This window comes from Lagopus muta, chromosome 17 (assembly GCF_023343835.1).
Source record: "Lagopus muta isolate bLagMut1 chromosome 17, bLagMut1 primary, whole genome shotgun sequence".
NCBI classification, from domain to species: Eukaryota; Metazoa; Chordata; class Aves; order Galliformes; family Phasianidae; genus Lagopus; species Lagopus muta.
In genome coordinates this window covers 3,999,728-4,024,480 of record NC_064449.1, presented here as the reverse complement: position 1 = coordinate 4,024,480, position 24,753 = coordinate 3,999,728, and the positions used below count along the sequence as shown (strand labels likewise).

Here is a 24,753-nt window from a genome sequence, read left to right as displayed (position 1 = left end):
CCTCGCCCCACGCTAGTAGCGGCCACACATTCCGATTCACCAACCACGCCGCGGACGCCACTGCCTTTCAACAACCACCGCCGAACGCGCTGGTTACGCTATTGACGCAAAAGCTGGAAACAGTAGAGGAAAGGAGAGCGGGGCCGCGCAGTTTTTATTCACAGAGCTAGGCTTACGCAAAGGGCGGGTTGCTGTGGTAACCAGAACGCGGGCGCGCAGGCGCCGTACAGCAACAACCGGGGCTCGGGCTGAGAGCGGCGTCTGTGATTTTACGGTCATTTGGTTTGCTCTTAAGAAACAGATGCTATTGTTAAGTAGGATTTTATATATATATATATATATACCAGGATATATATATATATATATATATATATGGATATATATATATATATGGATATATATATATATATATAGGGATATATATATATATATGGATATATATATATAGGATATATATATATATATATATATATATATATATATATAGGATATATATATATAGGATATATATATATATATGATTTTCTTTTTCCGTGCAGCTGTGTTTTGTTGTGTTGAGCAGTTTCCAGGGTTTCAGGCTGCTCCATTGCTGCGCTGAGGGCGGCGGGTGGTCAGCGATTCTTTCCAGGATCATTAACGAATTCCGAGGGCAGGTTTCCACTACAAACCTTTAGAAAGACCGTGTTTCTGAAAAATGGCTTTTTGATAGAATTTGAGTCCCTTCGGTAGCATGGAACATTCTAAAGGGGTTTTAACCCTTTAGAAAACACTTCTCTCACAATTTTAAGCTTTCTCCTTGCTTCTTCTCTTGATATTTTTCAGTATTCAGTAGAAGCTCAAACCAGAAAGAACAGCTCATCTGATGAACCATCCCAGCCTCTTCTTTCACAGCTTCCTAAAACCTCACACATGCTAGAATTGTGCTTTGAAGAGACAGAACCATTCAGTTTTAATGCTAATTAATAGTGGTGGCTTTGGTACATCAGTTATTCGTCACCGAGTCATTTTACAGTATTTTTTTTAAGTATAAGAAGAATCCTCCCCAGACAAATCAGGAATGGCAAGTACTCTTATCTCAGCCAAGCTTCCCCCTGATGTAGATCCAACAAAAGCTCCTATTGCATTTGGGAGGAGAGCTCTGCCTAAACTGAATAGAGAGATACAATCTCCTGAGGTGCTGACTCAGCAACGGGCATTGATGGCACTCTGTGATCTGGTCCATGACCCAGAAAATATCTACCAGGCAGTCCAAATAGGTAAGTGGTTTGCTGCCATAAGCTTTGACACAGTGGTGGTGACAGAAAGGGATGTGCTGTACTGTGTTGTCCTGTTTTTACTCCTGCAGTATAATTGATGAGAGAGAAATGGCCAGGAAGATATCCTGGTTTTAATCTCTACTTGTTTCAAACCATAAAAAAAAGTAGAGAATATAATATTATCATTAAAAAAAAAAAAAAAGAAAGAAAGAAAAAGAAAGAAAAGAACAATCCACACCTCTTTAAAGACAGGCTAAGGGAACTGAGCTTGTTCAGGCTGGAGAAGACAAGGCTTTGGGGAGATCCCATTGCCACTTTCCAAGACTTAAAAGAAGCTTTGAAACAGGAGAGACTTTTAACATGAGCAGATGGTGATAAGAACAGGGAGTGGTTTTACCCTGAAGGAGGGAACATTTAAATTAGATATTAAGAGGAAATTCTTCATTCTGAGGGCAGTGAGGCCCTGGCAGTGCTGTCTAAAGAAACTGTGAGTGCCCTATAATTAGAGGCCTTCAAAGCAAAGTTGGATGGGGCCCTGGGCAGCCTGATCTGGTGGCTGGCAAGCAGCCCATGGCAGGGCATTGGGACTGGGTAGGCTTTAAGGTCTCTTCCAACTTAAGCCCTTCTGTGATACTATAACTATAGAGAATGAAAAAATAGCAACAACAACCCCCTTTTATATTTCTTCATTCAACAGGTATCTACCTGCATCTTGTTGAGTACCTCAAACATAAAGTACCACTCGACCTCAGTGGACTAGTGATTCATTTAGTGATTAACCAAAATTAATTTGCAAGGGCTATGAAGTCACTTTTTGCCATTCATTCCTTCAGCAGTGGATAGCACGGCACACTCAGCTATAACTACTGGAGAGCGAAAACATCAGAGCTTTACACAGAATATTTCTCAGAAGTCTCATGATAATTGTAGAATGAGACTGTAACAAGAGCCTGAGGAACTTCATAAGAAATTAAAACTAAATAACCAGCTTTTTTATACTTCTCAGGATTACATCTGCTCACTATTTTTAATTAATATATATATCCTAACATTAGGAATAATCTTAAATTTGCAGTTGAGGGAAAAAAAAAGTCATGCAAGGTTATGTTCATAACATTTTTTAGTAGTCAGTTGTGTATTTACAGTATCGTTATGTAAAAATGAAGTAGTCTTTAGGTTTGTCACTATCACACACATTTTCTTCATAAGAGGCACCAATAGTCATACAAAATAATGTAATCGTTGTTCAGTTAGCATTAGTTTTTTCTTCTCCAAAAGAAAGAAAAAACTAATTTCTTTTCTCTACTGCCAAACCAAGTTTATTTCAGCACATGGAAGGTAAGGCTCTGTGCTTACACAGCCCTTGCGAGACTTAACATTTACAGAAATGTAGTCAATCTGCAAACACCCGCTTTTCTAAAACAGTAACAGCACCACTGACATCAGTATACCTTTGTTTTTAGAGTTATATAACTTCCTAACTCTTAGCAAGGTTAGAACATAATCAGGTACAGAATTCAGCAGCTTGTTTCTAGTATTAACCAACACAGGAAGGTTAATTCAATGGGAACTTTCCATTATTCTCATCAGCTGTCAAATCAGACAATTATGTGGGGTTGATATATACATTTTTATTCTAATATGAATACACTTCAGAATTGACAACAGGGCATTTTTGGTTTTAAGTTTCTGCTATACTTGCAGTACAACACTGAGAATTTCAACTCCAGGACAAGATGAAAAACCAGACTGCTTACACTTGAAATTGTGAGGCAGAAATGAGCATTGCACTGTCAGACTAGTGCTGAAGTTATAAATACTAAAATCGATGGTTGTGTCACACAGGTTTCTTGGAGAACTTGAAGACCTTGCTGCTGCATCATGACAGTACTGTCCGAGAGAAGACAACAGAAGTTCTCTATATAGTGTCGATGCATAATGTTGGCAGGTAGGAATAATTCCTACCTAATGGTATAGGAAGTAATAAAGAAGTTTCTGTGAGAAATAAAAACAGAATTTCTAAGTTTTTGCAAGATAGAAGCAATGAAAACAACTTATATTTAATATTTAATTAGAGATTATGCACCTGTCAAGTATTTGAGTTATATTATGCTTAGTTAAATCTGTTCTCCAATGTTTATAGGCAAGGGTTGATACAAAATGCAGTCATACCTGTCCTCACTGAACTCTTGGATGACCCAGAAGACATCTGTCGGAAGAACACACATCAAGTGTTTGACATGATGGCCAAGTTACCTGAAGGTAGGGGATTTTTCAGTAATTAATTATTCAAAAGGGGAAAACAAATGACTTCAGTGTTCTTTCATCTCCCTGCCTTTAAAGAATGCTGCCTCGTACCTGTGCAGACAGATAGGTATCATCCTGTGATTATAATAGATCATAGTAGATCATAATAGAAACTCCAAGGAAGCAAAAACTTAACAGAAATAAATATTACCAAGTTTATTTGGTTTTTTGTTTTGTTTTTAATACATATCAGTAGTATTTATTAATTATTTTTTACAGCGGTTATTCTTAGTTCTTTCAAAACTCCATATTTCAGTAATAAGCCTTGCTGTTCAGTCTGTACTGAACTTTATTCATAGCTATAGACTTCAGATTACTGTACCTCTAGTCACATCTAATGCAGGACCTTATCAATCGTCTCATTTTACTTAGGAATTTTCAGTTTAAACAGGGAAACCACAGTTTAGGAACTTCTGCAAAAAAGGTTTTTAAGATATGAATTTGAGGCTTAAACTTGCAAAGTACAAATAATGTTGTATGCAAACACCTATTTGGCATGAGGTTCTTAAGATGCAACTTTTTCCACTTAGCTTAAGTATCTTTTCTTAATAGTTTGATATTTTATGATCTTTTTTGAACAGGCTGCACAAATTTGAGCTGCAATTCTGTGACTGTGAGGTCAGAGTTTTGATAGCTAGGAGTAGATATTCACTTTGGCAATAGCAAAGGATGAAGAATCATAGAAGACTAACGGTTAAATATTTGCTGCTTTAGTTTATGTCTACTATTGCAAGTGTGCCTTGTTTTCTTGAATGTTTCAGTTTGTAGCAAATTTTGAAGTTAGTGAAGTTAAGAACAGTCAACATGCATTCAGTCAGTTGTACTTCTGAAGTGTTTCAGCCACTTCAGAATTCAACTTGGACACAGGAAGAGCTTTCTTGTTGGGTTTTTAAAAATCCTCTTAAGTATTCACTTCTATTATGTCAGTAGGAGTTGAAGGGAATTTACTTCTCACCTATGTTTATGTTTTAACGTACTATATTCCTTACTCTGGGGAACTATTCACAAAAGCTGAATTCAAATGCATTTTATCTAGTAATTTGACATATATCACTTGCTTGGAAGCTTTGGTGTCAGCAGCTGCAACTAGTTAACAGTTTGCTTCTAAATAATGGTCTTTTGTGGGCAGACTGCCAGTTCAACAGGTTTTTAAAAAATTAACTAAAAATGAGAGTTACATAGAAAGCATTTTATCACAATCATCATTTCTGCTTAGAGAAATATGATAGCAGTAAGCAGCACTAACTCTTGGTGGTACCAAAACATAAAAAACTGCTCATTAAGAATTCAAAATACATTCCCCAGAGTAGAGGATATGTAATTGTACATCATACTGCCACTTAGAGATCAAGGACAGGTCTACCACCACTGTTCCATCTGTGTCCCTGCAGGCATCTGAATATTTCATCTTAGCTCAGGAGTCACTGATGGGAATTATCAGGGCTGTACAACACCAATTCAGTGACAACGTGAGATTATTCTATACGAGGAGAAAAGAGTTACCTCCTGGAGTGAAAGATTATTCAACCCCTGATGTGCTGAGAGCTGTCTCTCTCTTTGGAACGTTGCCTTTGGTTGAAGGCAGAGGTTTCACAGAAGCTCTGAAGTGAGCAGAAGTCTGCCATATAAAGAGCAGCTTCCAAATCCTGTTACAATCCCAACTTAGTGAAAGTTCAGAAGACAGACTACAATTCTGAGGACAGCTGATTCAAAGTATCTCATGAGCCAAGACTAATAGCTGTTTTCCCATTTTACCTTTCTGATGTTAGATACTGGTGGCAGATAAGAACTGGGTTTTCCAAATCAAGTTATCAGTAACAAACTTTTTCTCAGGAAACAGTTCTAGAGTTTTATAAAGTAGAATAGGCTAATGAGTAGCAATAAGGGGAAAAGTATTTAGTTTTAGAATTAGTTATTTAGTAAATGCTGTATATCAGTGCCTTCATTACAATTTCCTTACAGATGTAAGTAACAACAGTTAATTAATTAGAAACCTGCTATTATAGTCCGTATAGAATTTCTTTCCCTTCATTAGTTCTCAGTATAACCCTGGTATTTACAGTACTCACGTACTCTATTTCTGTGGGCCAACTCTTTCCCTGTTCTTTTATTCCTCTTTGTGAGAAATTTAAAGCGGATGTAGAGGAATTATTTACATCTGTGATGCAAACAGAACTTGAATCTCTGATCCTATACTCAGAACTCTCAACCAGCTCACATCCTCTTTATGCTTTCCTTGAATTATGCCTTTTTAGGTGAAATTGTCTTCTAAAGTTTCATTTCCTTAGCTGTGAAATGATCCCAGATTTGACCATTTCCTTTTTGCTACTAAAAATGCTTAAGAACTTATTCAAGATAGAAATCCTTGCCTTGGTTAAGCTACTCTTGAATAGCATTCTTCAGACAACATTTTTATATAGCATAGTTTGACATTTGGGGGGAGGGAGGGGGAATAAAAAACAAAATAACCTGATCCTCAGAAGATCTGAAATTATTTCTCAATCAGTGTAATATGTCAAACAAATCATCTTTGCCTGGTAATTGTCATCTTCAGCCACTCAAAAAGCTATCTAGCTTCATCTCTCTTCATATTCACTTCAACAGTTCACATCTAGATAACCTTGTGTGATGCAATGGAAGGCCTGGTAGTGCCTTCTACCAGAATAGAAGCATGCTTGTAAAGGTGTTAGACATGATTGAGTTTAGAAAGCAATATGGACAAAAGCAGCTTACCTTTTCCAGAGGCTGATAATCTCAAAAAGGACACAATCTTCAAATAAAGGCACGCTTTTTCAGTTGCTAATCCTTAAATGGGGGTGAGGAGGGGCAGACCCCAGGGTCTGGGCCCAACTCTTCTGGTCATTTGGGCTCATTGCTTGCACCTGTGCTCCCTGGCTTAGCCACGCCTTCTCACTTTGTGCACAGTCACTGGTTCAGTGTGTGGCCTAGCAATTCCTGTATACCTTGTATCACCTGGAAGAAGGCAGCAACTAATAAAGCATTCCCCAGTTATGTTTCTGATGTTTTTCTATGGCAATTTCCAGGACCAATAAAGCAATAGGCTTCATACTAGCCAAAAAGGAACATAAGCTGTACATGCGCTTGGCATGTATTCAATAGAGGTTGAAAGAGGAAAAAGAACCAGTAGCAGGAGAAAATGAACACTGGCCAGGAGACATTGCTAGCAAACTTCAACTCTTCGTGAAAACAATTAGTTGAGATTCAAGAAGGTACTTAATGTTACTGAATATTATGCAAGGATAAGTGACCTTGGCAATAATAAATGCAAAAAAAAGCTGTGAAAGAAAGAAATATTTTTCCCAGGATGTGTACAGTACTAAAAATATTTAATAGTTCTTAGCTATAATCTTTCCTGTATTTTAAGAGTACTTAATCCTTTTAGACAAAAATTGAAGTGGATTTGATGACACTGGATTTTGAAAGCTTACCAGGACCTCTTTTTTGGAGAAGTCCAACAAATTAAAGTTTCTCTGTCTTCACTGACCCTCACTGTCCTCAATATTATACATTTACAAAATCATAATGAATCAGTTCTATGAATAAGGACTGTTTAAAGATACCGTTTTCCCTTTGAAACCTGTTTTGTTGTGTGAAATGCACGTAATGGAAGGACAGATGGCATTCTTATTGCAGCAGATGGAACATCTCTTCTGTGAATGTCATTGTTGTCCAGGTAAAGTGACATCCCAGCTCTTCTAATACAGTTTTTTTTTTTTTTTCACTGCATCACTGATAAAGCTGAAAGCTGAGGAAATAGTTGCCAATTTAATTGCATTCTTTATTCAGGTGGAAGGTTGAGAGCTAGGGAGTTTCATTTCAGGGCCTGTCTTGGATACAGACTTTTTGGTTTTAACCTTCCCACACCTCAGTCTTCTTACATAATGGGAAAATAAAATCATTCAATTTCTATGTAAAACAACTTAATGCCTTAGAAAAGGGTAGCCATGAATTACTTAGAACATCAAGATCAAAAACATCATAGAAATTAAATTACTGGAAGGTTAATAGCAAGTCATTGCTATTCAAAGAATGATTATATGAACTGATTAAACTTCATTATTTACTATTTTATTCCATCACATTCTTATGTGTAAATTAGCTACAAACATGTAGTAAAATGCACTGCTTCGGTTTCTCTTTTATCTCCCAAAAATCTCAATTTGAGGATAAATGCAATTAACTTCTTTTATTTAGAAAAATCTTTATTCTTTTGATAAAATGCCCTAGGTTCTTCACTGCTATTGTAGATTGCCTACAGTACTTATGAGGACCTTCTCAACTGAATAATTTTTTTGTAATCGATAAAGTATTTCTTATTCTTTTCAAAATTAACTATGATTTTTGTTTTGCTTTTTTTTCAATCAGCTTTCTTATCTTGAAGCTGTGCTCTAATAAAAGCCAGTATTTTCTTGTCACTCTTTTCACCAGTCTGAAATGGCCACTGTACTATGAAAGCCAGAGGTGAAAGGGGCATACCAGCTCACAGTCCATTAATGGGAAAAGGAAGGCCAGACTCATTGTAAATCTTTTCCACAATTTTCACAATTAGCTAATAAAAGTGTATCACACTATAGAAAGCAATTTAGAACGGAAACACTATGGTAGTTCTCTCAATTTTCTTTCCTGTTGCTTCTTAATCTTGATCTATGGCTTCTCTTCTAAAATTGCTACTAACGATCTCCCAAAAACATCTAACAACAGGCAGTCATAATTTTTAAAGACATTACATGGGAAGACATCCCTTGAAACTTGCAGAGTTAGTCAAATGTAATTGCTTAAGATTGAAATTTCCTGAATGTTAGTGAATAAATTGAACATAACATTCTGGAACCAATTAATAAAACTCAGTATTCTTAAATGAATCATAACAGTATTCAATTAAGTAACTGGTATATCATAACACTAAGTAATGAACACACTATAGACAAATGCATTATCATTTGAGTTATTTATTTTTTAAGTGGACAGTTTAAATGTTGATGTTATTAACCATTTTGTTTTAAATTTCTGAGAGCCCTTGGCTGAGATTTCTTGCACTAATCATAGTACGTAGGGGGAACAAAAGTAGAAGGATATTTTCCAGTGTGCATGTGTGTCTGTGTCTCTGTGTACGTATGTGCTTTACAATTATCAAACATATATTTACACACCAACTTTACACTGAAGTCTTTAAGAAGTCTTTTCTATGGCAGGGGAAAGAATCAATTGATCCATCTGCGATTTTCCAGTATAGTCCCACAGAGTTTCTTATGCATTCAAACCTTTGCCGGAATGTTACTCCATCCAGTAGTGTTTCTTTATGAGATGAAACCTGGAGCTGAGGAATGTATCTCTTCAGTTTCCTTGACTTCACTAAACTGTAAATAATTTAAATTATTAAATTGAAATATCAAGACATTTAGTTATTGTTCATATCGCTCATCTTTAACCTTCTAATAATACATCACATTTTTTAAAATAATTAAAAACCCAACGAAAAAAGACTTTGGAGGCTATACACTACACAATCGCCATGGCTCCTGTTTCTTGGGAAATCTGTTACAACATTACAGTTCCCAGAATGTATTTGGAGCAGTGGAACAGAATCGTCCATTGGCAACTTTCACATTCAGCAGTCCAGACACTACAACAATAATTTAAAAAACTGCTTTGTGATTTATTTTTTATCTGTATTAAAAAAGAAACACTAAGCTACTTCTTAAATATAGAGTGTTGTTTTTTGGGTTTTTTTGGTTTTTTTTTTTGTGAAACACCACAAGATTTGGCAAAAAAAGATGTAAAAGAAGACTGTTTTGATGTATAAAACTCCTTATCAGTAGAAGAAACACTGACCTTAATTTGGCCTATTCATTGATTCATTTTCTGTAGTTTTGCTGCATATTTTGAAGCCTTAAAAAGCAGAAAGGGCTGATAGTCAGTTTGGAAATCACAGAACAGTTGTGCACCAACAATTCCTTTAACAGGCAAGGTGTCCATGAAAGAGTAAAGCAGAAGTGTGTACACAGTATATGCTGTGAGTCATGTGCATACCTGACGCCTGTGTATATAGTTGGGCTGTGTGTACCAGTACAGAGGGCACATGTCCATTCTCTATATCTTTAAGTAATATTTTCCTTAAGCACTCCTTTTCTGCAGCTTTTGATTTGAACTAGTTATTCACCCCAATGCAATCATTCTGCTTCACATCATGCAAATGAGTTCATCTATCACTCACCAGCTTTACATCTTCATGTCAGTAAAATTTTAGGACAATTGGATGATTATTTCTTACATAGAACATGATAACACTCCCACTGTAGGAAATAGAATGAAACAAATGGAATAGAAGTGCAGTGACTGTGGTGAAAACATCTCCACAGAGTTAGGCCTCAATCTCTTTTGTTGATTTTGTTTGAATTTTTTGTGTGTTTTTTTTTCATCTGGGGGCATTTTTATTTGTTATGTGTGTGTGATTTTTTTGGAGAGGAGACTTTCGCTCTCCATAACATATATTTGTGAAAAATAATGTAACAGGCTAGTGGGGCATAAGAGGAACTGCATACATACATCAGATTTCCCCTTTTCTCTCCTTGGGCTAAGTGTTGCCCCATTGTTTCCACAAGAAGTGGAAATTGTTAGCCTCTTTTTCAATTACTTCAGCAGAACAGATTAGCCCAAGGATTCTTAGCAAAGGCCAATGTATTTGAGATTGTTCTGAATGATGACATCTGTCACTGCATCAAAGACAAACTGGATGTTACTGGTATCAGTGGCGCAGGTGAAGTGTGAGTAGATCTCCTTGGTCTCCTTGTTGCGATTTAAGTCCTCAAACTGGCGCTGGATGTAGACTGCTGCCTCCTCATAAGTGTTTTGGCCTTTGTATTCAGGAAAGCAGACTGTTAAGGGGATGCGTCGGATTTTTTCTGCCAGCAGATCTTTCTTATTCAAAAAAAGGATGAGGGAAGTGTTGATAAACCAGTTGTTGTTGCAGATGGAATCAAAGAGACGCAAACTTTCTGCCATTCGACTCTGTAGGTAAGAAAATAACAGGGTAGACAGCATTTCAGAAAGCACACAGAATATACTATTATTTCTATTAATGAGCAAAATGTGTTTACAGAAAGAGCATTTCTTCTATTTGGCGACTGTCCATCTTACCTGAGCAAGAAACTTCAGGAACCTTCATTCACTCATTTTGATAATTTTTTCTACAGTCTGGCTCTTATTATTGTTAATATTTTTTCAAATAATTGACTGTTATGAGGGCAGGTCTAAAAATAAATGTTTGGAAAAAATAGGTTTAAGCTGTGAGGGGGAAAAATAAAGTTGTATAACAGTAAAGGATACATGAGAAAGGAACCACATTCTACTATGGTGGGACAGCTAGAATCTTGTTCACTTCTAAGTGAACGCTGAATCTGGCCAGATAATGTTGAACATCTTTGTGTGCACTGCCCTAAAAAGGCAGTTCCATGATGACCGATGTAGAGCAACCAACACAGTTACAAGTTTGGAAGTAGCAGTGCAGTGCTGCTATAAACTGAAAGCAGGGATGCCGGTTGGAAGTCAGCCGCCATTTTGTAATTGCTCGGCACGGTTCCCTCAGCGCTCCTGCTGCAGCGGGAGCTGTCCGTGGTGCTCTCACAAGGCTGTTTGTTGGTAGGTTGGCACCAATAGGTGTAAATAGATGCAAAGTTTTGAAAAGTATTCTAGCTGATTAAAATAAAAATCGTTCGAATACTGTCAAAAGTAAATACAGATCATAGCTTAATCAGGCATTTTTCCTAAAGGTCAATATTTTCCATCGTGTTCTAGTATTTAGTCAGATATTTGTCTACATGAAAGATTTCTAAGGTAGGCACTCATTTCTTTTTAAGGAAAAGCTACCACAGTTAAGCAACAAGGTATAATTCCAAACTTTTTCAATATCCAGCAATATTTTTCTCAGTAAAACTATGTGCTGTTCAGCTGTGTTCATGTATTGCTGAAAGTAGGAAAAGGCTGAAGAGTTCAGATGACAGTATTGATGGCAGTATGATTTGTGTAGTGTATTAATCACATTTCAAAGACATGCATGGCAGGGCTCTTAGTTTATTATAGCCAGATGACATCTTGATATACCTGAAAATCTTAAATAAGAACGAAATGTCCCCAGTTCTACGATGAAGGCTGACACTCAAAACCGAGCCTTAAAGATGCATGATGTATCCACTCATGGTCTTCCCAAAAATGTGAAGGGAAAAGGAAAAGGGGTAGGGAGATGGGAGCTGGGCTCAGTGGGAAAAAAAAAAAACAAAACAGAACAGAGGCAACAATCTTATTTTACTAACTATGATATTGGAATGCAAGATAACACAATATAATGCAATCTACTTGAAATTGAGCCTAATAAATCAAATAAAATAGGAGAGAGAGAGAGAATTTTCTGAAACAGAGCAAACCTGAAAGCACGCAGCTTGGAAGCACCCCCCACTCTCTGCCAGGCAGTGAGCAAGAGCAAAAAGGAAGGGTCAGATCCCGTGACTTCCATGACAACATGACAAACACATTTCTGGTTTTGTCAATATTGCAAAGCTACATATTACAGGAAAGGGAACTTGGGAGGATTATTGATTACAATCATTAAAAAAATAGAACAAATTACTGTACTTCTCCCAAAGGGGCTAAGAGAATTTTCTGTTAACATGGAGGAAAAAGTAATGGTAGAAAAAGTTATATTTCTTCTCTGCAGTGTCTTTTCCAATTCAGGAATCCTGAGGGGGGCAGTTGGCTAGGCATTAGAAAAAAAAATACTGCTGTAATTTCAGAATTACATAGAAGATAGGCAAGATAATGCTCATACCTTTTCCATACAGTCTTGTTGGGGTGTAATTGCAGGCTCTTCTCCAAGCATGGGAACAAGGAATTGGTTGCTTAAGGGGAAAAACATGCTAAAGAACAGATGGCTGCTTCAATTCTTCCAGTAATTTACAAACGTACAAATATCCCTGACCATTCTCTGGAACAGGTGTGCTTTGCAGCCAAGAGTTCCAGAACAGCTAAGAGTTTTCAAAAGGCAAGATCCTGTTATCAAGATAGGAAGTGGTTAGGATAAACACTTGATGAATAGAGATAAACTGGAATGTAGTATTTCTTCACAGCTTCCCTATGAAAGTTTTTTGGTCATAGCTGAGAGATTTCTGAATGTGAAAATGGAAAATGAAGAGAGAAACTATCACAAATGAGGGAATTAACTATCATTTGTACTAAATATTTAAGAACTTTCTCTTGCAGTCATTTCTCCTTCATCATTATTTTTAAATGGCTGGCATTTGGGGACCACGGAAACCTTTAGTAAACTAAAGAAAATTTATCTCAGGTAAACAGAAAATATGCTGGATAAAATTAGTGCAGGAATAGTAATGTTTGTTTTTCAGAAAGGTGGGCAAAATAAAGTCAATAAATCTAGGAAGAACCAGTGGAAGCTGCTTCTATTTTCCTGCTGCAGCTTTTCCTTGTGATTGCAGCTGGCATTTAGCATACGCTGGTAGCTATTTCAGAAAACGCCACAAATCTTTTTCTGTTTGAGATATATTATTTAGAGACTCACCACTTCAGACCTTCTGAAGAAATTAAGTGAAACTGAAATATTTGAAGAATAAGTGGTGTGGTAAAAAGGTAATTGAATCCACTGGATATAACCATGCGAGACATTTAAATTTAGTATCTTAGCCCTCTGAGCCTAAGCAGCAAGTAACTGAACACTGCACTGACCTACAAGGAGAGGATGAGGGAATTTGTCTTATTTAGACTAGCTAAGAGGCAGCTATGGGTTGATCTAATAAAACCTTTAATTACTTGAAGCATAGTTACAAAGATGATGAAGATAAATTCTTATCAGCAACATCACATGAAGTATCAAATGGCAGTGAACACTAATTGCAGCTTGGAAGATTCAGATTAGAATTTGGGAGAAAAACATCAGCAGAAGACTCGAAGTGTTATGAAATCTTCATCTGTAGTTGTTTTCTCCCCTCAACTAGATAAAGCTATAGCTGGCCTGATTTACTGTTGGCAGTAGTCCAGCTTCATTTGGGATGCGATAATAAATGACCTGCAGAGATCACATCTGGCCAATCTTTAATTCCATGAATTGTAAGAACATATTTATCATTGAAACCATATATGATAAGTAAATTTTCTGTATTCAGTTTTATGCAGATCTCAAACTTTTCATCCCAAAGGGGAGAATTTAAGCACAAGGGTAATTCTTCTGCTGGAAAGAGCTATACTTAGCTGTCACTTTTCTTTTGATGATGTAGGATGAAAAGGAAATAGTCAAAGACTGTAGTTGTGGCCTCTCTGAATACCCATTCTTGACTGCTTTATTTTCTGTCAGGCTCACTTCACCTTAGAGTAGCCCAAAGGTCTGTCACCAAAGCAACCACTTGCCTTAAATGAAGTGAAATAATGCCTCACCTGTATAAGAGAATCACACTATTTTCTCCAGGTATAGTTAGAATGATGGAATACTTTTTTTTTCATTTACAGTTACCATAATGAATGCTACAAGCATACTGGTAAGGAAAACAAAACTTTAAAGATTATTAATAGCAAAGAACTCTATCATAATGACAGTTTCTGAAAAAAAAAACCACCAAATACATTTAATAACTCGTACTTGACGGAAAACCTAAAGCATGACCTCCCCACACACTATTTTCCACAGAAAATCTGTTGTAATAACCCCTCAGAACAGAGCTGTAAGTTTACAATCATAGATCATGTTAGAAGTCCACCTTCTACTGGCTGTTCAACAATGTATTTTCCTACCCAAATTAACAGAAAAAAGCCTTTATTTTTTTAATCAGCAAGTACGAAATGAACTTCCCAGGAACTGGTGACCACCACAAATACACAGAAGTATGCAACATACCATAAAGAGAGAGTGAGATAAAATTATGATACATCGTCTTATTTATTTGATGCTTTCCTAAAAATAATTAAAATTTCAGGGAGAAAAAGAAGTTACTTTAAGAATCATAGAATCACAGAATGGCCTGGGTTGGAAAGGACCACAATGATCATGTAGTTTCAACCCCTGCTATGTGCAGGGTCAACACCAGACCAGGCTGCCCACATCCAGGCTCCAGGCATTCAATGTTAAGTTATTTTTAAGTTCTTATTCTTAAGTTCTTTTAAGAACTTACAAGAACTTATACAAGAATATAAAACAAGAAGGATGTAAGCTAGAAAACATAAAGGTTGTAAAATTAAATGCTCAAATGTCAAATGCTGAAATAATTATTTTCAATGTAATACTATTCACGTAACTCACGTGTTGCATGAACACCTCTTTTTCTTCATGTGCCAGTCAATATTTTCCTTTACTGTCACTACTCATTCTATAGATTTATACTTTACTATGAAATTACTATTTATGAGCTGCTGAAAAGACAGAATTACTAGTTTCTCCTCAAGCTTATAATTACTATATCTGAGTATTTCATTGGCTACATTTGTTTTCCCAGCATGTTGTCAGATTAAGAGGTACCGCTAGCAATGATTTAGAAATAGGAAACTACAAAAGGAGAAATTAGTTAGAAGGGACCCAGTAATTCTAGATACCCAGTTTAGGCACTTAAAACCTCTTTTCTCAGCACATGCTTTTCTTTATTTAACAGAGTTATAAGAGGTTTTTGAAGTTCTCACTGATACCTGCTGTAGCTCTGAGTTATCAGACCTTCTACAAATCAAATCACAAGGTATCAGATTAGGTACCTTAGAGAAAAGGAAGGAAGAATTTAGAATTACCCATAAAAGTGTTTATTTAAAAAACTGATTTGCAACCAAAAAGGACCACAGACATTCAGAGATATCTAGTACAGTTATTCAGTGGGACTCGGCTTCTTTAATCATACAAACGTTCTGTTTTCCTATAATCCTATGCTTCATTCATCTCACGTTTTCCTCCCTCTGAAGCAGATGATAGCATTGTTCCTAGAGTTGACAGTCTTATTTATCATATAAGCCCTCATTAATCACAGAAAATCCATAATATTCATTGAACAGGGCCAGAAAACCTGTGGAAAAATTAACACTGCTGCAGAGCCTGAATCAAAATATACAGAAATAAGAAGTTGAGAATAAGGTTATAACAACACTGTTCTGTCATTTACTCACTCTTATTTTATTTCACCAGATCACTTAAATTTACTCCACCTCATCCTGTATCCATGCTATTTTACAGTCTAAACATGTTTCTAACTTCGTTCTTCTGGCTCCATTTCTTTTTCAAACATGTACTTCACAGATGAAAAAACATGCTTGTAAAATTTGGTAACATTAGAGGGTGATCAAGGCTCCCAAATGATCGTCTATACTATTCATATGTCTAAGTGGACACATTCTAGGGAAAATAGGCAGAAGATCTTCAGAGGGAGAGCAGCGGTAATTGGTAAATTCCTGCCTTCTCTATGGGTCAGATTTATGTTATTTGGAGTGCACGTCCTCCCTGAGTAACAAGAAATAAAAAGCTTCTAAGATTTTCCCATTGGAAGTTGAAATTTCTCTCTAGGGAAGAGGAGATGATTTAAACTTGCAGTAGAGGCACATGTTATACTAATGATCACATTTCAACTAAAAAATGTTTTCTCTAATAATAAATGCAATGTTTCTTGAAACGGTAATAGTTTAGTTGCTGTCAACAGCCAATATATTAAAACTTTAAACCCAAAGTAAACTTCTTTAAAGTGAAAATCATTTAATAAACATGATGTCTGAGCAGACGCATGGAAATTACATAAGCTGCATTTAAAATTTTCCAATGTAAAGTGAGCATTTGTATATATTTGCATTTCTACATCTATTTATTTGCATGCTTTATGACAAGCTTCTCTTTCCCTTTTCACATTCAAACACTTTCCAGCTTAGTCTCAGCCCATGCATTTAATAAATATTTATATTCTTCTCAGGTGCCACTGTCAGTAGTCCACGTCTTGCAGTAGTTTACTCAAGAAATCATTCACACATTATGAAGCACAGTGATTAGTGCTCTGTTTTTCCTTTGACTATTTCAAATAACAATAAGCATGTTTATTATGTGTGTTGCTTTGAAAGAAATGCCTGCTATTTATTTCCACGGAAAGTACAACCAATAAAAAGAGCACAATAATACTATTTAGTAGAGCAAATTCTCAGCTAGAAAACACTATTCTTTCAACTTAGTCACCACCGTTAGCTGTGCATTTTTACCAGTGATGAACAACTGCCTGTGTGCTATGCTCATAAAAACCTGCACCAGCAGAGGTAACTCATTGATCTAATGGTGTCACCACTGAAATAAGCCACCCACTGCCTCGCTGTGTTCACATCCACTATTTGGTCTCCATAAATGTCCACCAGTAACTGTCAGTGAATCTCAATTGGTAACGTTTTTCTACAAGGAGGAATTCAATGCTGCACCTTTGCTTCCTGCGCACTTCTATGACAGATGCCATTTTGTCAGACTGTCCCTCTGCTGCTGTCTGCCATTCCACAATGAAATGTAATGGAATACTGATGGAAAGGATCAACATAATAAAACAGGAGGCATTACTTTCAGAGCTGCCCTTGTATTTTGCTAAGTGTTCATCAAGCTGCACCATGATAGCTTCACCCGCCCAGTTCTCCACGTTAAAAATTTATATCCCCTCTGTAACCCCTAACATAAAAAAGTAAGCAGCTGAGCTGGGAATGAAGCACCGTCACCAGTACAGAACAAATCAAATTTTGAAGCATATTAGACATTTGCTGTTAGGAATCAATATGATCATCACTAAGTCAATGTACAAACAACCAAGTCATGTATGTTTCTGACCTAAGTTGGTTTTTATTTCAAAATAATTTAAATTTGTACACTAGCCTTTCTGTTAATCACAAAGAGGAAAAAGTGTAGTGCTAGCTCCCCATTTGTCCTAGGAGATTATATTTCTTGTGAACTTAAAGCTGATTACAGTGATCTGATGGCATTAATGTAATACTTTTCAATATAAACTAGGGAATCAGTGTACATTGTGGCCTCTCAAAACTGCAATGCTGATGTAATAATAATCTAGTCAGTGCAACTGTAACTACTGACAATGAAATTATGTTGAATCCCAAGCCTGTGACCATGCCTTCCTTTGTAGTGCTGTCCCATGACTATTTGAAACTAGCATTTTTTAAAATGCGTATTTGATATAACAATATCAGGTAACCTCAAACTGCACCTGTGTCTGGGAAATCTACCTGTGAATTTTTGCTCTTTTGAAGTTCTGACTGCATATAGATATACATATATATGTGTATCTGAAGCAGTATAACTTGTTTCTATTAACTCTGCTATGATGAACTGGTATGGTGCATTTATCATGTGTCTTACAAGTATCAAGTTTGGAATTCCTATCAGGCTTTTTCAGGATTATTTTTTTTCTCCAGGTTTTTAAGAGCTTCTGTAGTCAGTTCTGAAATTCCAGTTTAAGTCAGCAATATTCACAGACTTTACAATTGATGTCACAACCTTTTAATCTGTATATTATGAAATACATATAATATAATTCTATATATGCTGTATAGAATTGAACAAAACCTCTGCTGCCTCCACCTCCATAACCTGTCCATTATCTTTTGCTTCCTAGGACATAAGGTGTTAATTTTTGCCATTTTGAGTAGGTGGTAGAATCATCAAAGTAAATTTACTTATCATAGGCAAAAATTGTGTATTTGTAAAGAAGTAAATATTTAAATGCACGACAAAAGATTGGGTTCGGTTTTTCAATGTCAAAGTTCATCCAACATAATTCAAAGCCATAAAGCTAAACATTTTCAAATAACTTGTTAATCCAGAAGAAATTCTTGTTTAGAAAGTAAAGGAAGTATGTTGGGCCATGACTTTTCTAGGTATCACAGAGGAATACATGCTACAGTTCAATTGTATGTGTCTACCTTATGCTACTCAGCTTTAAGAAGCTTCTAGAAAAGTGCCAGCACTCCTTGTAGCCCTTGATTCCTGAGAAATGGTTTACAGGAAGGGTTTCAATCATTCTGTCTCCAAAAATGACAGTGATACAAGAACACCCCCGCATATTTCATTACCAAAAAACCACTCATTTTTTCAAATTGTGCCTGGTGGAAGACCAGTCAGTGAAGTGGACCTGATGGGATGAGCACCGGTTTGCATCTTGAGAGGATATACACTTTAGGACGGCAATTTTGCAATCTTTGTTTAGGCAGAACTAAGCTCCAGTACTAGCAGTCAGGCTCCCAAAATTGACTTTGTAGAATTTTTCTTTAAGTAAGGGTACTTCTAAAAAAAATTGATTTCTTAAAGTGCTCTCTTCACTTATTCACAGTCAGTGTTTCTGCCAATGCACTTTTCTATTTTAAATATTCATGTTTTGAGGAAGAAATTGTATGACTTGAGCACAAAATGGCTTTTGTGTTCTCAGAATTCTCAGAGGGTGACATTTCTTTGATTCGCTGTGGTCTGTCTGTGCTAAATTTTCTCTTGAGCAGAATTGCATTGGTAATATTTTTGAAAAGCTGCATTGCTGCTTTCTACTCAGGAGTAAACGGAACAAATTCCTTTTAACCTCCATCCAACTTTTATTTCACTAACAGCTCAGAGGGAATTCATTAAAGGATCTCTTTACAACCACCAGGGATCAGCGTGCAGCTGAACTCTACTCTCAAGCTAGGTTTTTTTTTTCAGTAGATGTCATAATCTTTTGCATTAATTGTTAGAGGAGGAAAGAGGCTGTATCTAATAGTTGCTGAAGTGTGCAGCTTATTTTGTAACTATGTAGTACAGAAATGTAACACTCAGTATTCTACAGTTTCTCCCCTTCCTCTACTAATATATAGAAGGTATAATTACACTCAGGGTACTAATAGCTCCAGTCTTGACTGCAGATTAAAACAGCAAGAGCTGTTTAAGCAAGATAACAGGATGAAGGTGAAAATACAATTTAAGCCTCTAATATTTTTATAAAATGGTATTTTTCCAACTTGACTGAGAAAAGACTGAATATTTATTTTTCATTGTATACTACCATTTCTTTCATTCTACAACTTACTACACCATTTTCTCCCTTGGAACTGCAGAGATATACAAGGGCTGCTCTGATTGTAACGCCTCCTATTTTATTATGTTGGCCCAACACATCAGAGATGCAGTAGAGATTGAACCTTCCCACCAGCATTCCATTACCTTTTGTTGCCATGTGACAGATGGCAGCAGAGGGGCAGTCTGACAACATGGTGTCTGACACCGAAGTGTGTACGAAGCCAAGGTACATAAGTGAATTTCTCCATGCTAAATAAATTTGCCCCCAGTGACATACATTCACACTTGCTAAGTGTTGGTGGAGACCCAACAGTGGATGTCAGCATGTGAGGTGCTAGGTGTGCATTTCAGTGGTGGCAATGGTAGCTCAGCTCCCCTGGTGCAGATTTTTACCAGTGCGGCACGCAGGCTCTTCCTCCTTGCTGGCAAAAAGGCTTAGCTGATGGTGGTGACTATGTTAAAAAACTGTTTTAGCTGAGAATTTGCTCTATCAAATAGTGTGATTGTGCTCATTGCATCTATTTCCATGGAAATAAATAAGAGGCATTACTTGTAGAGCGACCTACATTAACCCAATGATCTACATCTAAACACCCTTAGAAACAAATATATCTCCTGTATTTCCATGTCCCATTCAGAAAAGTTTTTGAATTTATCTTTTAATTACTATTTGTTAGATAATTAGATAATTTCTGCAATTTCTTCTTTTTTTTTTTTTTTTTCTCATTTTCTCTGATATTATACTTCTGTACTTCATTTTCTATCTTTGGAGATTAAATCTATCACTTAACTTGGAAATACAAATACACGATGTTTAAATTCTCAGTGCTAAAATCGAGCTGCAATCACAGCTGTTCCTTACCATGGACACACAAATTTGCTCCAAGATCCTTGTTTTCAAATATGATAAAAATTAATCTTGTATTGCAAGGGCACTGGAAACATTATGTGGAGGCATATTTAATATCAGGCCAGTTGCTGATCAACGACAAATTGTAATGCCATAGCATTAGGCCATAGCTCCCTACTATGCTGGACACTGCCATGAAACTCAGAAATTACCCTACTTGTACAGCACTGTTGAATGTCCCTCTGTTGTGCCATCACATACGTTCTTCATGAGATCACACTGTAAATGCACAATAAACTGATGCAGCAAAATTGTATTTTATTATATCATACTGATATTCTCACTTTGGAGAATATCAGTAAGCAGTACAGGAGAAAGAAAGGAGAAAAAAAAAAAAAAAAAAAGAAGTTTGGAATTGAATTAGAGTTGTTGCCAAGGCTGTGCTAGCATCAAGCTATTGCTAAGCCAGGCATGAAGCAGATTGATACATAGTAAACCTAATAAGATTAAAATCAGGTTTCTGCTATTTTGTACAGCGTGGGGATAACTGTATCATGTAAATAATCATCAAAGCACAGGGGAAAAAAAAAAATCTTTCTTCCACCCACATAACCAACAGGATTTCTTCATACTTTGCAAATAAACCTGGTGAAGAAACAGATTCTTAAGATTCTTTTAATCATATAACATATAATTGGAATAAGGAAACATAAGGAGTTATACTGAGCACTACTGAAACTATTCTAATAGAAAAAATGGGCATTTCTCTCCTAGAAGGTTAGCTTTTCTAATTTAAAATGTAAGCTCCAGTCCTTCAGTGGTCACTGCATGGAGAACTGTTTTATATCTAGTATAAAGACAATAAAACAAAAAAAATCTATGACAAAAAAGGCAGTATTTAAGCTCACTATTAAATTATATACTACTTGAAGAAGTAGTATTTTAAAGTACACACACAAAAATAAACACTTCAGTATGTCAAAATAACAGCAGCGTCACTTCAAGCAGCAGATACCAAAAATATTGTACTGACTTACGTGCATGAAGTTGCTCCCAAAACACTCTCAAAGCATAAGGCAGATGACCTGTGCATACCACTTATGAACCATCAAAATGTTCATTAGCTTTTATTAATAAAATCAGCATGGCTTTTGACATGTTCATTGGTAAATCTTTCTTTGAATGACATTCAAGGAGAGGATAATATACAAGTCTGTTAAACCTATTATTTCAGCTCTGCATGCAACAAATATCCTGAGACATTTCCACAATGAAAAAATATTGAAATAAATATCTCCTTCAAGACAATTTCTTTTTATAAGCCATATGCATCTGGAGCTGAGAAAAGCAAGACAGATCAAGATTAAGCCACTGACGCAAGATGAAAGAACAATCAGGAAAGCAGCTGAGATGAGGCTTTTATGACACAGAGAAGAACATCGTAATACTGAGAAGTTTAAAATCTGCTGTTGCATCATCAGTACAGCTAAGCCATTTTAACAGCACCTTTCTGTGAAGTTTAATACTGAAAATTTATTCAACCCACATCCTTTCATATACAATTCTATATTGTAATACAGCAACTCTGGACTCAGCTCTTTACTGGAAGCATAAAATATAAATACCAACACTGAATCAACAACATCTCACTAACACAAATATTAAGGGTTTAGATGAGCTGAACTTCATTTATAGTCTGATGAACACAGATGTCTGAATTACGTTAATGCTATGTTTAATCTAACATGGTTTGTGTCTCTGTCTAGCAACCCAAAGTTAAATCAATGAAGTTGTCAGGAAGAACAGCAGGACACAAAACAACTATTGGGAATAAGATACTTTGAGTAAATTTGTTTGGGGATTTGGAGAGCAGCAGCTAGATCGCTCATCCCGGAAGGCGCATTTCTAGACGTCAGCCATATTTCACAGCTACTTATAAAAAAGATGGTAATTTATTTACTTAAAGTCTAGTGTTTCAGGGATACCACATGCTCCAATTGTCACCTGTGTAGGGAAGATGGCAGAGATACCTCTTTACATCTTTATTTTAAAGAACAGTGGAGTTATTATATCTCTAAGACCTATTTCCTAGAAAAACTCTTTGGTTTCCAACCTGTATTTTTAGACAACTGCTGAATTTCCCCATTGTTCAGAGGAAGATTGTCTTCATAACAGGGAAATAGTAGAACAAAAAAAAAAAAGCATCCATCAAGCAGTTTTGAAATCACTGAATGTTTCATATGCCCCAAAATCTTAAAAGATTTAAGATAAATTTAATCTACCTAGAAATTGCACTAAAAATGAAGGTTGTGGAAGTTTGTTGTGTACTTTTCCTAAAGTCAATAAGCTATGCATAATGAAACTGTGCAACTGAAAAGGATTGAGAAGAATACAAGAAATAAAAAGAGAGGACAGAGGAAATAACGTGTGCATCACCAAATGTAAACACTTGTCCATATAGAAATGAGCACACTCTTTTCTGTGAAACTGTTTTCTCTGCTTTCCAAATGAAATAGTCTTGCATTTATGCTATCTGTTCTCTTTGTAAACACGTTTATAGCTGATAGCTCCAGTGTTTCATCTAAATTATGTGGCACTTCAATTTCTCCTTCTCTGCAGCCAGAGCTTCCCTATGATATTGTTCCCATACATTGACCTAATGAATATAAAACTATTCCTAAATAAGAAAGTCAATTTTACGAATCAGAAAGTAAAGACTCCCAACACAATATCATCCGAGATCTATGTAGCAATGAAGGAAACCACTGAAAATGTGCTAGATTGAATATTAGTACTAATACCAATTGCCCATTTCCTCACAGCAAACAATGAACACAAAGAACACAGAAGTACAGAAGTATTAATTTCAAGAATGCAAAGTAAGCAATTAAAATCTAGAACCTTTGCTCATATTAAAATCAGTGGTGATAATATTCTCATTCACATTTTTATTTGAAAAATATTGTTATTAAAATGAAATCAACTTTTACAACGCAATCTGCTGGAATTCTAAAGCATTTCCCTTATTCGCCAGTAAAACAAAGTCCTCAAATATTAAAATACTTACAGTGGTATAAAAAGAATGATTTTCATCATCTAACTGTAGATTTTGCAGTACAATTTACTACACCATTCTTTCTTACACTTTTTCTAATCTATTTGTTCAAATTAAATTACAGAGTTACATTATAGTCATTTTTTCTTGTATTTCCTTTGGACATTTATGAAGTTCAGTATTTCCCACAATTTCTGTTTTACTTATATTTCTACCAAGCACAAGGTTTTCATTCCTTATCTTTCAGTCGCTCTTCTAACATCTTCTCAGATAAGGAATAATTCACTATCATAAACTTTACAACTTAAAAAAGAGTAGGAAAAAGCAATTGCTAATAATTACTGCAATGAGAAGGCAGGAATAAGAGTAAGAATTAAAGCTAACCATGCTCTACTATGTATCCCTGATTTTTCACACCAGAAAAAAGCATAACTGAAGCTGACTGTGAACCTAAGTTTAGTCACAGATAATTTTAAGATTCTAGTCTATAAGGGAATTCCATTTAGAGAAGAAATTATTCATATCCTATTGGCCTGTTCTCTGACTTACACAGAAGAAAAAGAAAGTGGCAGGTAATGTTAATTCTTTCTTACTTAATGCCTCAAATGTATCATAAAATCTGGTATTCAGTCAAATGCAGATAAAGAGATTTGTGATGTCTTTCTTGTAAATACAACAGTGTAACATTCCTATTTTTACTTCCCAAATAGACATTTAACAAATCTTACAGCAAGCCTTAGTGATGTAGGATGACTTCCCCTGCTCTAACAGTTGACATATCAAAGTACTCATCTGAGTCATCTACCCTTCAATTTTCTTCTTTGCTTCTGTACGTGCGATCCTACTGCTTGTCTTACACAGAGCTGGAACTTACTGGACTCCTCTATGAGAAAAAATAGAAAGAACTGCTATTTCAATTTGAAATTTATCTGACCGATCCTTTGGCTTTATATTCTTATTTTTATTGAATATTTTTTCAGATACTTCAGATACTTATGTACTAATGGGTATTGAGCAATTTATTTTGAACAAACATTTTGAAATGCTTTAAGTCTCAGTCTGGATTTCCGGATAGCAAAAGCAACCCAGATGCTCTGCAGCACAGTCTCCAGGATATTTCAGACACAGCCATGTTTTATTTAGTGCTCTCAGCCTTGGATTACTTTTTTCCACACCTTTAGCCTCTTTACTAACCTCTCACATTTTATAGGATGCAGTTAAT

General features: G+C 36.0%; 2 protein-coding genes across 3 annotated transcripts in view; one reads left to right on the top strand and one right to left on the bottom strand.

Moving 5' to 3' along the window:
• The first annotated feature begins 233 nt into the window (after positions 1 to 233).
• RSPH14 (radial spoke head 14 homolog) overlaps positions 234 to 24,753 on the top strand; it is a 70,163-nt gene continuing 45,643 nt past the window's right edge. Inside the window, exons 1-4 of the mRNA XM_048963767.1 lie at positions 234 to 274; positions 823 to 1,256; positions 3,102 to 3,204; positions 3,400 to 3,518. Of these exons, the coding sequence (XP_048819724.1) occupies positions 1,058 to 1,256; positions 3,102 to 3,204; positions 3,400 to 3,518 (421 nt within the window). The 5' untranslated portion in view covers positions 234 to 274; positions 823 to 1,057. The remainder of the gene's footprint in view (positions 275 to 822; positions 1,257 to 3,101; positions 3,205 to 3,399; positions 3,519 to 24,753) is intronic.
• GNAZ (G protein subunit alpha z) overlaps positions 9,351 to 24,753 on the bottom strand; it is a 45,667-nt gene continuing 30,264 nt past the window's right edge. For both annotated transcript variants that reach the window (XM_048963766.1, XM_048963765.1), the window contains one exon: positions 9,351 to 10,592. In XM_048963766.1, coding sequence (XP_048819723.1) covers positions 10,248 to 10,592 — 345 coding nt within the window. In that variant the 3' untranslated portion in view covers positions 9,351 to 10,247. The remainder of the gene's footprint in view (positions 10,593 to 24,753) is intronic.